The sequence below is a fragment of the Acartia tonsa genome, chromosome 13 (assembly GCF_053477335.1).
Source record: "Acartia tonsa isolate MP-2025a chromosome 13, ASM5347733v1, whole genome shotgun sequence".
NCBI classification, from domain to species: domain Eukaryota; kingdom Metazoa; phylum Arthropoda; class Copepoda; order Calanoida; family Acartiidae; genus Acartia; species Acartia tonsa.
This window is the reverse complement of record NC_137272.1, coordinates 26,263,088-26,275,564: the sequence shown is the minus strand read 5'-3', so window position 1 is coordinate 26,275,564 and position 12,477 is coordinate 26,263,088. Positions and strand designations below refer to the sequence as shown.

Below are 12,477 nucleotides of genomic sequence, written 5' to 3'. Positions count from 1 at the left end.
GTAGGGGCTATGCTATATAAATTAAGGTAAGGGGCTATTAAGGGGCGATGGAGAGGCTATGTAGGGCTATGTTATATAAATTAAGGTAAGGGGCTATTAAGGGGCGATGGAGAGGCTATGTAGGGGCTATGTTATATAAATTAAGGTAAGGAGCTATTAAGGGGCGATGGAGAGGCTATGTAGGGGCTATGTTATATAAATTAGGGTAAGGGGCTATTTAGGGGCGATGGAGAGGCTATGTAGGGGCTATGTTATATATATTAAGGTAAGGATTATATAAATTAAGGTAAGAGGCTATTAAGGGGCGATGGAGAGGCTATGTAGGGGCTATGCTATATAAATTAAGGTAAGGGGCTATTAAGGGGCGATGGAGAGGCTATGTAGGGCTATGTTATATAAATTAAGGTAAGGGGCTATTAAGGGGCGATGGAGAGGCTATGTAGAGGCTATGTTATATAAATTAAGGTAAGGGGCTATTAAGGGGCGATGGAGAGGCTATGTAGGGGCTATGTTATATAAATTAAGGTAAGGAGCTATTAAGGGGCGATGGAGAGGCTATGTAGGGGCTATGTTATATAAATTAAGGTAAGGGGCGATGGAGAGGCTATGTAGGGGCTATGTTATATAAATTAAGGTAATGGGCTTTTAAGGGGCGATGGAGAGGCTATGTAGGAGCTATGTTATATAAATTAAGGTAAGGGACTATTAAGGGGCAATGGAGAGGCTATGTAGGAGCTTTGTTATATAAATAAAGGTAAGGGGCTATTAGGGGCGATGGAGAGGCTATGTAGGGGCTTTGTTATATAAATTAAGATAAGGGGCTATTAAGGGGCGATGGAGAGGCTATGTAGGGGCTATGTTATAAAAATTAAGGTAAGGAGCTATTAAGGGGCGATGGAGAGGCTATGTAGGGGCTTTTTTATATAAATTAAGGTAAGGGGCTATTAAGGGGCGATGGGGCGATGGAGGAGCGATGGAGGAGAGATGTAGGGGCCATCAAAGTACAATGTAATATAAATTTGTGGAAGGAGCGATGAAGGGGCGATGTAGGAGCGATGGAGGAGCGATGGAGGAGCGATGTAGCAGCGATGTAGGGGCCATCAAGTTGCAATGTTATATAAATTTGGAGAAGGAGCGATGAAGGGGCGATGGAGGAGCGATGTAGGAGCGATGTAGGGGCCATCAAGTTGCAATGTAATATAAATTTGGAGAAGGAGCGATGAAGGGGCGATGTAGGAGCGATGAAGGAGCGATGTAGGAGCGATGTAGGGGCCATCACAGTACAATGTAATATAAATTTGAAGAAGGAGCGATGAAGGGGCGATGTAGGAGCGATGGAGGGGCGATGTAGGGGCCATCAAAGTACAATGTAATATAAATTTGAAGAAGAAGCGATGAAGGGGTGATGTAGGAGCGATGGAGGGGCGATGTAGGGGCCATCAAAGTACAATGTAATATAAATTTGGAGAAGGAGCGATGGAGGAGCGATGAAGGGGCGATGTAGGAGCGATGTAGGGGCCATCAAGGGACTAAGATATATATAATAGTGAAGGGGCCATGAAGAGGCGATATTTAATTAAATAGCCCCTTGGGATAAGAGCACATATCATCTCCTCTTTAGAAGGGGCGATAAAAGAGCGATAAAGGATCATTTAATCGCCTCTTAGGGCAAGGGGCTATCAAATCGCTCCTTTCAAGGAGTCATAACATCGCCTCTTGTTATAAGGGGCTATTAAATCGCTCCTTTCAAGGAGCCAATACATCGCCCCTTGTCATAAGAGGCGATCAATTAAAATCATCGCCCCATATGGAGCGATGTCATGGAAAGGACTATACCCGATAATTGTGCTTTCATAGATTATTAAGCGTAAGCTTGGTACTTTTCATGAGAAAGCACAAAGCTCTTTAAAAACTTTTCTGCAAAATGAGGATTTCTTGAACATTAAGGCATACATGTTTGTCTGGAGTTAAAATATCTATGTATTTAAAAATTCACCTTAAAAATATACGTCTAAAAAGGAAGAATGAGAGTAGAATTAGAAAAGGAAACCCCTAAAAATGGATTAGATAATATACGTATTTTTATTCTGTCACACATGACACTTTTCGATGGAGCATTTATTTTCTCGTATTCATTCGAATCCGGTGGATAGGAACCGGTTCTCATCAATACGAAAAAACTATGTCTAGCATCGTATTATATCCAGCTTTCTACGAATATAAAAATGTACAATCATAAGATTAAAACCAGTTTTTTAGCCCGTGTCTTCGGCACCTCGGGGCTAAAAAACTGGTTTTAATCTTATAATTGTACTTTCTATATCCGCGGAAAGCCGTTTATAATACGATGAAAGAAATAACTATTCCTGTTTAGAGAAGCTATTTCTCTGTCCATTGACTAGGCTTTTTGTTATTATGTTGATTGGCAATAAACAATCAAATTGTGTACTACACATCAAAAATAAATAATATATTGTACTCATACTTTTTTATCTTTCGTTTTTTGGCATATTATGTTAGAAATATTTATGTATGTCTGTACGAAGTACGTACACTATATAATGTAAATTAACGGCTCCGACCCTAGCATCTAGAGTTTAGAAAAATAAATTAAAACTATCTAAAATCAAAATAACCTAAAATTATCACAGGACCTATGTGAAGCTTACCTTAGATAGAAAACACAATCTGTTCAGTTATTGAGATCTTATGCTTATAGGGGATTTCTAAAATCAAATAACCGACACTTAAAGAAAACAAGATCTTTTTATATTTTTCAAAATTTATATTTTCTAAAGTTTTCAATAGATACACTGACAAATATTTTATTCCTTTTATTTTCAAAAAAATATAAGTATGACAACATTCATCAAAAGCGCAGCACAAATAATCATGGATTGACAAACGGACAAAGTGAAATGTAGAGCAATTGTTCAGTGGTCACAAAAAAGAGATCCTTTAATGTTCTGACCATCTACGAGTTCTTAATCGATCTATCGGGGGGGCGTTTTCAGTCACCTTTTCTAACCCCTATTTAAACAACTTCTACTTGAGCTAGAAAGCCAAACATTTTTTGTGCAGTTTGTTTTTGTTATATAGAAGTTAAGACTATAACTTCCTTACCCCTCATATTTTGCAACCCTTATTTCTAAGTCTTTTTAACATAAAAAAATCCTATAAATCTAATCCTGAAACTCCCCCCCCCCCCCTTCCGATCAATAAGGGATAACAGAAGAATACGAAATATCAGGAAACCCTAATAAAAGACATATATAATAATTTATTTATTGCATGACCGACAAACCGACAGCCAAAATAAGTTGTATAGAGGATGCTCTCTGGAAAAAATTATCTTTCAAAAAATCATTAAGCTTAAATAGCCGAACAGAAAAGCAATGCGTCATGGAATGACAATGGGACAACCAAATTGAATTATAGAATAGCTTCCCTACAAAAAAGTTAAATCATCAATAATAATTTATCTACAAATGTACTAAAGAAAGATGTTAAATAAATATTTTTTTCATTGTTTCGATACTGAAATTTTTCCATTATGATATTCAATAATTTTTCAATAAAAAAATACAACAGATACTTAGAGTATTTTACTTCGCATTTCAAAATCAATTTAGTGTACTCATTTAACCTTTAATTAACAAAATTACAAACTAAAGTTAAAATCTTGACAAAAATCAGACAAAAAATGGTATAGTATTATGTCGACAGGGTGTCAGTTAAGACCGCTTTGGATTTTCTGACATACACGCAAAAATAATAATAAAAAAACTACAATCTTATTATTTTGAAGGAGGGGAAGATGTTTTCTAAATCTAATAAATAGAAAATTATTAAGATATTACTTAGATTTTTAATTGTTTAAAATTATTATTGTTTTTTATTATGAAAGCATCAATATACAAACAATGTATATTTTTAGCTCGAGTGGTTTTTTATTTTTATTTTATCTACTGCAGTTCACGGTAAAATATTGCTGGTAAGCAATATTTCCAAAAATCTAAGAATTTTAAAGGCTGCTAGCTGCCAAACGGCCACCTTTTTTAAGCGGCATAAGAAGGCCTACAAATAATCTGGAATAGCCAAGATCCAATTATGCACAGGGAAAGCTTCACTGAAGAAAAAAACGCGTAAAATAGGTCTTTTTCGCGCATTTCTCTGCACTGCGAGATAATTATGCATTACTGATTTATGGCTATTTCAGATTATTTGTAGGCCTTCTTATGCCGCTTAAAACAGCGTGCGGGCATGATCTGTACGTTCAGCCGTTTTGCAGCTAGCAACCTTTAAAATTCATAGATTTTAAAAAAAAAATAGTGCTTACCAGCAATATTTTACCGTGAACTGTAGTATATCCGACTTTTCTTCATATATTATTATGAATGTATTGGTCTTTCATAGGTTTCACATCTATCGTTAAAGCTCCTTGTTCTAGAATATCTTCAAATAATTCCATCTACCTTAAATAGTAGCCGAGATAATTTCCTTGAAACCCGAGCGAAGCGAGGCGTGATAGTAAGGGGAGATAGCAAGGTAGAAGGCCCCGTAGATAAGCCATAACGTGTCAGTGTCACCAGTACTGAAAACCCAGCTAAACCACCTCGTTGACAGGGTAAAGGAAGGCATCCATCCAAAACCATTTCAATCTCTGAAGTGCCTTCAGTTGCAACCGTTTTAGAGGGAGCCCTTACTCGCTCCGCTTAAGAAAGAAGCTGCACTCGTGGTCACCCTCTAAAACGGGTGACTGAAGGCTTGCTTTAGAGAATATAATTTCTTTCATACGAACAGCTATTTCAAATTGTTAAACTTCTTACTAAAAAGGAACAATAACATAAAGTAGATAATTTTCTAATGCTATTTTTAGAAACATATTCCCCTTGATCTATTATGTAAGCACTTTTAGATGGATCAGATACAAAGGGATAATGCTTAAGGCCTTCCCCCCCCCCCAAAAAAAAAAATCCATATAAAAAATTATGCTTATAACTCTCTATTGATACCTTATGCTTGTAGCTTTTTGATTCTATAAAAATAATTGAAGAAATTTATAGGTTATATCACCTAGGAAAATGTAAATTTATGTTTCTATGATTTTCATCATTTTAAAAGATTTTTTTATATTTTAATTTTGTTTCTGATACTATATCCCTTAGTTTATGAGATCCTCACGTGTAAGCACTTTTTAGACCTGCATATAATTAGACAATTATAATCAACAACATGCTAATAAAACAAACATGATAACATCTGTAAAAGCGAAGCTCAGCAAATTGGATTGTTAGAAAAACGAGCAAAATTAGAGTAATAGCGCTTTTAAGATTATATGTCCAAAAATGATACTCGAACATTATTTATATCGTATAATTAAATGGATTATATCTTGTTATTAGTTGAGTAGCATCTCTCTAGGTATCTGCTCTCCTCGCAGACTCATTTAATAAAAGTATTATAAAGAGGGTAATTTTTTGAGTGTATTTTTGAGTGTAAGTCAAACTGTTTTTAATTTTGACCATTTCGTACATACATAAAGTGGTCACAATTAGAAACAATTTGACTTAATAAGCGCATTTGACTAAACGATTACATACAACTTTATGGAAAATATGGGGAAAATTTTCCCCCACAGTCAAAGAATAATTAGTGTAATTGTTTAATAACATTCCTTTTTATTTATTTTTTTTTTGAGTTGCCCAATTTTTAATATTCCTTTCACATTTTATAATAGTGACAAAATAAGTTTACTTGTACACTAAAATCTTTTTTTCAATTTTCGACCCCCTTTTAGTTTTTCAAATTTCTAAGGAGTTGAAGGACAATGAGAATTATACTAATCTCTATTTCTCTTTTTCTGTATAAATGATATTTATGCTATTTGTGTATTCTAGGTCAAATCATGTAAAATATATTAACATCTAGACATTTATGACCGTTTTCGGTCTTGTTTTTATATGAATATATATTGTTTTCACTGTGTTATTAAATTATGTAAAAATATTTATAAATTTCAGAGCATGGAGATTGAGTATCCACTAGGAAAATATTTATGATACTGAAGTTTTTAGCTGCAAATCTACTCTAAAATGAGATTTTCGGTCATTTCTTCAATGTCACAACTAAAGATATTTTTTACATGGAAGCTTTAATGAGAAATAGTGCATGTGTGTGTGTTTTTGCCAGTACATGTTTCTATTTCTCTTCTTTTTTTCTTTGTTTATTTCTCTCCCTCTCTCTCTCTCTCTCTCTCTCTCTCTCTCTCTCTCTCTCTCTCTCTCTCTCTCTCTCTCTCTCTTCATTCTTATCTAAAATATTGCGCAACTTTCGATGCTGCTCTACTTAAGGATATTAAGCTCCTTGTTTTTTTCAAAAAAAAAGTTTCACTGAATCAAACTTAGTTGTCCTTGTTATAAGTCTTATCAAGTTTTGCCATTTGTGTTATATATAATTTAAGATATTTTAATATTCGTCTAGACACTTAAAGGCCTCTAGGGGCGCATTTAAGCATGAGGGGGGAGGGGGATTGAAGTTCGGCACACATCTATGACACAGTAATTATGTAACTTTTTTGACAAATAAGACATATATGATGGCAAAAAAATATGAATAAGTATCATATGATTTGGATTCAGGAAATGTAGTTGGAAGAGTTGAACAGAAATTGACTTTGTTTGCCCCTAGTTATCAGGTTAATATTTATACTTTTGATTTCTTTTCAAATGCAAAGCTGTCCTACATTAAGGGTAAGATCAATGACTACTTTAATTTAATTTCCAGCGTTTTTACATTTTTAAAAGTATCTTTTTGAGCAATGGTACTAGGTAACACCAGAGGGTAAGGCCACCGTACGTATATATATCCAGCAGAATTAAGTCACCGAAGAGTTAGGGCAACTCAGGTTTAGACCCAGCAGGGTTAGGGCCCCTCACAGGGGTTAATCATAGGAAAACCTTATGTTTAAAGAAAAAAATGATTTGTGGAATGAGGTGTAGAAACACCAAGGGGTGAGGAAGCTCATCCTTAATTTTTAAAAGCGAAGCTTTTCTTTAATTAGGGTCGGTCCGTCCGCACGTCATACCGTTACGGATAGCTTTTTTCGTTAATTTAGGCATGTTAGAATTGTCCTATCGATTTCGATTTATCATCTGTAATATCTATATATAAATATATAGACGTCAAAGGGGGGTTAAACTTACGATACTTATCCCCCACAAACTTTTATAAAATACATTATCTTATCCCCCTAACATTTTTTAAGCCCCTCTCTTCCCATCGCAAAAAAGCTTGAACGTTCTTTTTTTTATCTATTTATCTACTCTATTTTTGTGTATATATCCCTTCTTTCTATCTATCTACTTTCTCTCTACCTATTATCTTTTCTCTCACTCTTTTTAACAGCGAAGCTTTTCTATAATTAGGGTCGGTCTGTCCGTCCGTAAGTCTGGAACTGATAGCCTTTTTCGTTAATCTAGGCAGGTTAGAATTGTCCTGTAGATTTCAAATTTTGCATGATGATTCCTGTACTAGTTAGGTGCAATTTAGAAAGCGTAGGTACTCTATAATCGTTTCCAGAATATCCGTACGTCTATTCTAAACATGTTGATTTTTAACTTTTTTATCAACTAATTTTTATGTGATCTAATAATCCGATTAATATGTATTTTGGAGTACTGATTCCTAATACAACAAGATAAAATATTATAAGCAAAGTATCTCTACAATCAATTCTTAAAAATGTAAGTATATCCTTAAACAGTATACTGTGTTTGAGAAGTTTTGCAACAAATTTACGTATAATTTTGTCAAAACTTTTATATTTATATTTTGCATATTAAGTTCTGACACTCTACAAGAATTAGTGTTAGTCTGTCCTACCGTTTCAGAGCTTGGCTTTTATGGATGTTGTCATCCTTGTTGTATTTATGTTATTAATGCACACCTTATATAAATATTTTCACAGCCTGGTTTAATACCTATTTAAGGAGATGGGGGAAGGAGGTTAAACTGTGTAAGAATGGTGTAAAAACTCAATAATTTATTTCAGGTTCTGGATAGCAATGGTGAGGTTGTGTTTGAGATTGATGGACCTTCAAATTGCTGCAGTCCTTGCAAGTAAAGTTTTTTCCAAAAAGTTTAGGTTTTTCATTTTTACAAGTGAGACTACTCCAATGATCATTAGAAATAATGGTTAAATCTACTTAAAGTAGTGATTCTTAAGACGATTAGACATTTTAAAAGAGAGAAGTTAACCTGGATTGGATAACCTAGGACAGGATAAACCAATCATTAAGCTCTTTAATTGCACAACCTTTGTCTGAGATTTATAATTGTGAATAGAAATAAGTTGCATCTGTCTTGGGCTAAAGCATTCCGCTTCTCTTACTACCTGAGTTGTGCATCTGACATAGCAGTAGTAGTAACTTATTACTATTCTACACCATTTTCATTGCGAAACTCTATTTCAGATCCTGTTGCTGTGGTTGTTGTGTACAAAGAAATGTCGTCTTTGGTATAACTGATGTCAAGTCAGGCAGACAGGTAAAACATGTTGTAAAATGAAAGTATACAAAAACATGTTGTGCTTTATGTACAAAGAAATATCGTATTTAATATAATTTATTACAAGTCAGGCAGACAGGTAAAACATGTTTTATGTAATAAAAGAAAATGTTATGTTTTTGTGTACAAAGAAATGGCATATTTAGTATCACTTATGTCGAGCCATGTAAACAGGTGAAACATGTTACGCATTTGTGTACAAATAAATGTCGTCTTTGGTATCACTGATGTCAAGTGAAGCAGTGAAACATGTTAAGAATTTTTTTATGCAACAAAGAGTGCGGAAAAAAACATGTTATGCATTTGTGTACGAAGAAAAGTCAGGGAACATATAAAACATGCTGTAAATGCTACATACAAGAAAACATGTTATAAAGTTTACTAACAGTTAAGATTAAAAAGTACAAGTACTTACATATTAGTATATAACAGTTCTGTTTATTTAGGTTGGCAGTATCAACAAAGAGTGGAATGGAGTATTAAGGGTAAGAAATATATTACTATAGAGCAATGTTTAGGTAGTTACTCTTGCAATTATTATTCTTTGGAAAGATAATCTTATAATTAAACTGAATGTAAAGTTCAATTAGGATGTTGGAAAGTGATGGGTTAAAAATTTGAATTTAATGGGGGGGGGGAGGGGAGAATAGATAAAGTAAAAAAGAGAATAAACAAACCTTGTATAAAAGTACCAGGTTGATTTCTGTCTCTGTGTGTCTGAAGCGGATCTTGCAACCGCTGAACTGATATGGTTCTACTTACAGTGAAGCTTCTTATAGGATCAGGAGAGGTTTTTGATAATTTTCAATAAAAAATCCCTCTAAAATTCAAGCCCCCCAAATTGAAACATAAAACACATATAATATTGTTACAGACTGACACACTAATAATCCGCAGAAAAGCTCTATCGCAATAATTTTCTATGAACTGAGAAAAGTAATAAGTAGTGACTTGTAGTTTTTTTTTAGTTTTGTGTATCTTCTTATTATATATCTTTAACTAGCAGCTGCGCCCCTAGATTATAGGGGCTCTGTGTACAAAGGGACAGAATGGGGCTAGAAAAATTGAAATCCAATACTTACTTTAAAAATGAAATAGCCTAGAACCATCACAGGACCTATATGATGCTTACTTGAAACAGAATACACAATCAGTTCAGTAGTTAATGGGATCTTATAGTTCAGACAAAAAAATCCTTATTTTTACTTATAGTAGATCTAGATCCCTAATCAAGGATTTCGACTAATAAGTGTAGGAACAATCTGGTCATATTTTTGGTTAGAACGTGTACACACTTTGATACGACTATGAGTTATTTTTTTTCTTTTCATGTCAGCCGTAAATAGTTGAACTTTCTTAGTGTAAAGCAAGATTTCGGGAAATAATATATAGTCCATAAATTTCATCGCTCGTATTATTATTATAATAAATCATATGTGACAAAAAATTCAAAATCTTTGTCTCCTATAAATTCTTATTATTGTGTCTGCCAGCACATCTAGGGTAACAAATCTATTGGACCTGTATTATAACCTTGATTTACAAATATTTATTTTTAGGATGTAGTAACTAAGGGTGACAGATTCAGTCTGGATTTTCCAATGGATATAGGTAACAATTCTTATAGAGTAGCGGCGTCACGTGGTTTAATCTATTTTGTAATTTTGTTCGTCTGTTTAAATTCTTGTCAAAGTGTAGATATATTAGACGGGCGGACGTGCAAATATTATAGAATATTCTTGCATATAAAACTTGACGTAGTTTATTAATATACTAGCGGCTTCGCCCCTAGCCTCTAGGGACTTTGCCCCAAGAGGTAATTAAAAAAAATAAGTACTTCTGGTGCTGCCACTTATTTCAAAATAACTACCTTAAAAAATAGGGGGGGGGGGGGGATTTAAAAAAAATACTTCTGGTGCTGCCACTTATTTTATAATATCTGCCTAAAAAAAATGGTGGGGGATTTTTTTTGGTTTTTGATAAGGTTGTGGGTGTCCCACCCCCCAAGAAAATAGTCTAAAACCACCACAGGAGCAATCATTTTAGTGGTTACCGAGATCTTAAGGGACAGACGAAAGGACGGACAGACAGATTGACGGTCAGACGGACAGAAGGACATCATTCTACTTTGTATTATAGATAAAGAAAATAACTTTTGTTAAAAAATAAATTGCATTATTTTTAATTGCCCAAAACTTGATAAAGAATAAAAAAATTTAATTTTAAATTAGTTAAAGAAATATTTAAAGGATTATATTTTACTTTAACATTTACATATGTACTTTCGAGTTTAGATATCTTATTGAAGCTCAATACAGGTCCGGGGATGTTTTTAGTTTCTAAATGTAAGGCTTATTTTCTTTCCTTTTTTTTATACAGATGCTAGGGGCATAGCCACTATACTAACTATATTATTGACAAGTAGGTAGATTAAGTAAATAAATGGTGAGCTCTATGATTGACTCTATAAACAGAGAAATTTCCATAAAAAAGAGTGAGAGAAAAGATAATACAGAAAAAGTAGATAGATAGAAAGAAGGAGGATATATGTACAGTACACACAAAATACAATAGATAAATAGATAAAAGAACGTTCAAGTTTTTTTTGTTTCAAAATTTTAGTGGGGTAAGCTAATGGATTTTAAAATTTTGAGGGGGATAAAATGAGGGATTTTACATTTTTAATGTTGTAAACATCCCTTTAACCCCATCCTCCCTTTATAGATAGATAGAAAAAAAACAGGCATACAAACATTCTTTAAATTTGACCTATAGATATCAAGATTGATATATAGAATAACAGACAGACAGATAGACCCTAATACAAACAAACTCCTCACAGACACATTTCTGGAATGACAGATACACAGGAGACCGAGAAAGTACGAAAGTTCCAAAAGCTTAAAGTACAAAAGCATTTAACAACTAAAATACTGTTTCTATAAGAAAAAATGTTTTTTTTATACTTTAGTAAAAAACTAGCGGCTACGCCCCTAGAGGCATCTAGTGGCACTTTAAATGTTTTTTTTTAAAAAATAATACGATACCTTGCAATGTTACGTAGGAGTCTCTATCAATATTCTACGATACCGTGCAATGTTACGTAGGAGTCTGTATTCGAGAGAAAAAAAATTCGATTTATTGTGATTTCTCTTGGGAGGGTGGTGGTACCCTCCCCCAAAATAGTTATAAACCTTCCCGGGACCTATGAGAAGATACCCTGTTAAGGAGAACCCGATCGGTTTAGCGGTCAGCGATATCCTTCGGTACAATCACACAGACACACAAACAGACATCCTGTTTCTTTAGTATTAGGATATCTGTGTAACTCGAGAAAATATACTGTACAAAATCGGGCCCTGAATTAGCCAATCATCCTTACAAAGCAATTCCATAATTAATGCATTAGATATGTATTCATCACATCATATTATAGACAGGTCTCTGCGGATAGTAAATTAAAAAATACATATATGATTAATTCAAGTTTTGTTGGGACCGAATGCCCGGAGTAAAAAAACTGACACGAATATCTTTGTTTTATTTAGATCTTGGTATGAAAGCAACCCTTATCGCTGCCACCTTCTTAATAGACTATCTACACTTTGAGGTTTGTATCCTTATATAAAAGTAACAGGATGTCTTTGTGTCTGTGCGGAAGGATCTTATGTATATACAGTATACACGTCCTGTATAGAAATAAAATAGCATATCAACTCTATAAATAGCTCTGTACTTTATAATTTCTCTGAAAGGTATTTTTAATTAAAAGTATCCACCTGACAAACAAAAGTAACTTTCTATTAAAATAGTTATAAACCTTACCTGGACCTTTACTGAGAAGCTTTACGGAAAAGGGGAACCATATCGGTTCAGCGGTTAACGAGATCCTTCGCTAAATACACACAT

The 12,477-nt window shown here is 33.9% G+C and overlaps 1 protein-coding gene across 1 annotated transcript in view; it reads left to right on the top strand.

Moving 5' to 3' along the window:
- Positions 1 to 12,477, top strand: part of LOC145303876 (phospholipid scramblase 3-like) — a 28,483-nt gene that overhangs the window by 14,683 nt on the left and 1,323 nt on the right. The window contains exons 3-9 of the mRNA XM_080145531.1: positions 6,024 to 6,052; positions 6,646 to 6,697; positions 8,054 to 8,121; positions 8,475 to 8,547; positions 9,015 to 9,053; positions 10,128 to 10,179; positions 12,117 to 12,178. Coding sequence (XP_080001657.1) covers positions 6,024 to 6,052; positions 6,646 to 6,697; positions 8,054 to 8,121; positions 8,475 to 8,547; positions 9,015 to 9,053; positions 10,128 to 10,179; positions 12,117 to 12,178 — 375 coding nt within the window. The remainder of the gene's footprint in view (positions 1 to 6,023; positions 6,053 to 6,645; positions 6,698 to 8,053; positions 8,122 to 8,474; positions 8,548 to 9,014; positions 9,054 to 10,127; positions 10,180 to 12,116; positions 12,179 to 12,477) is intronic.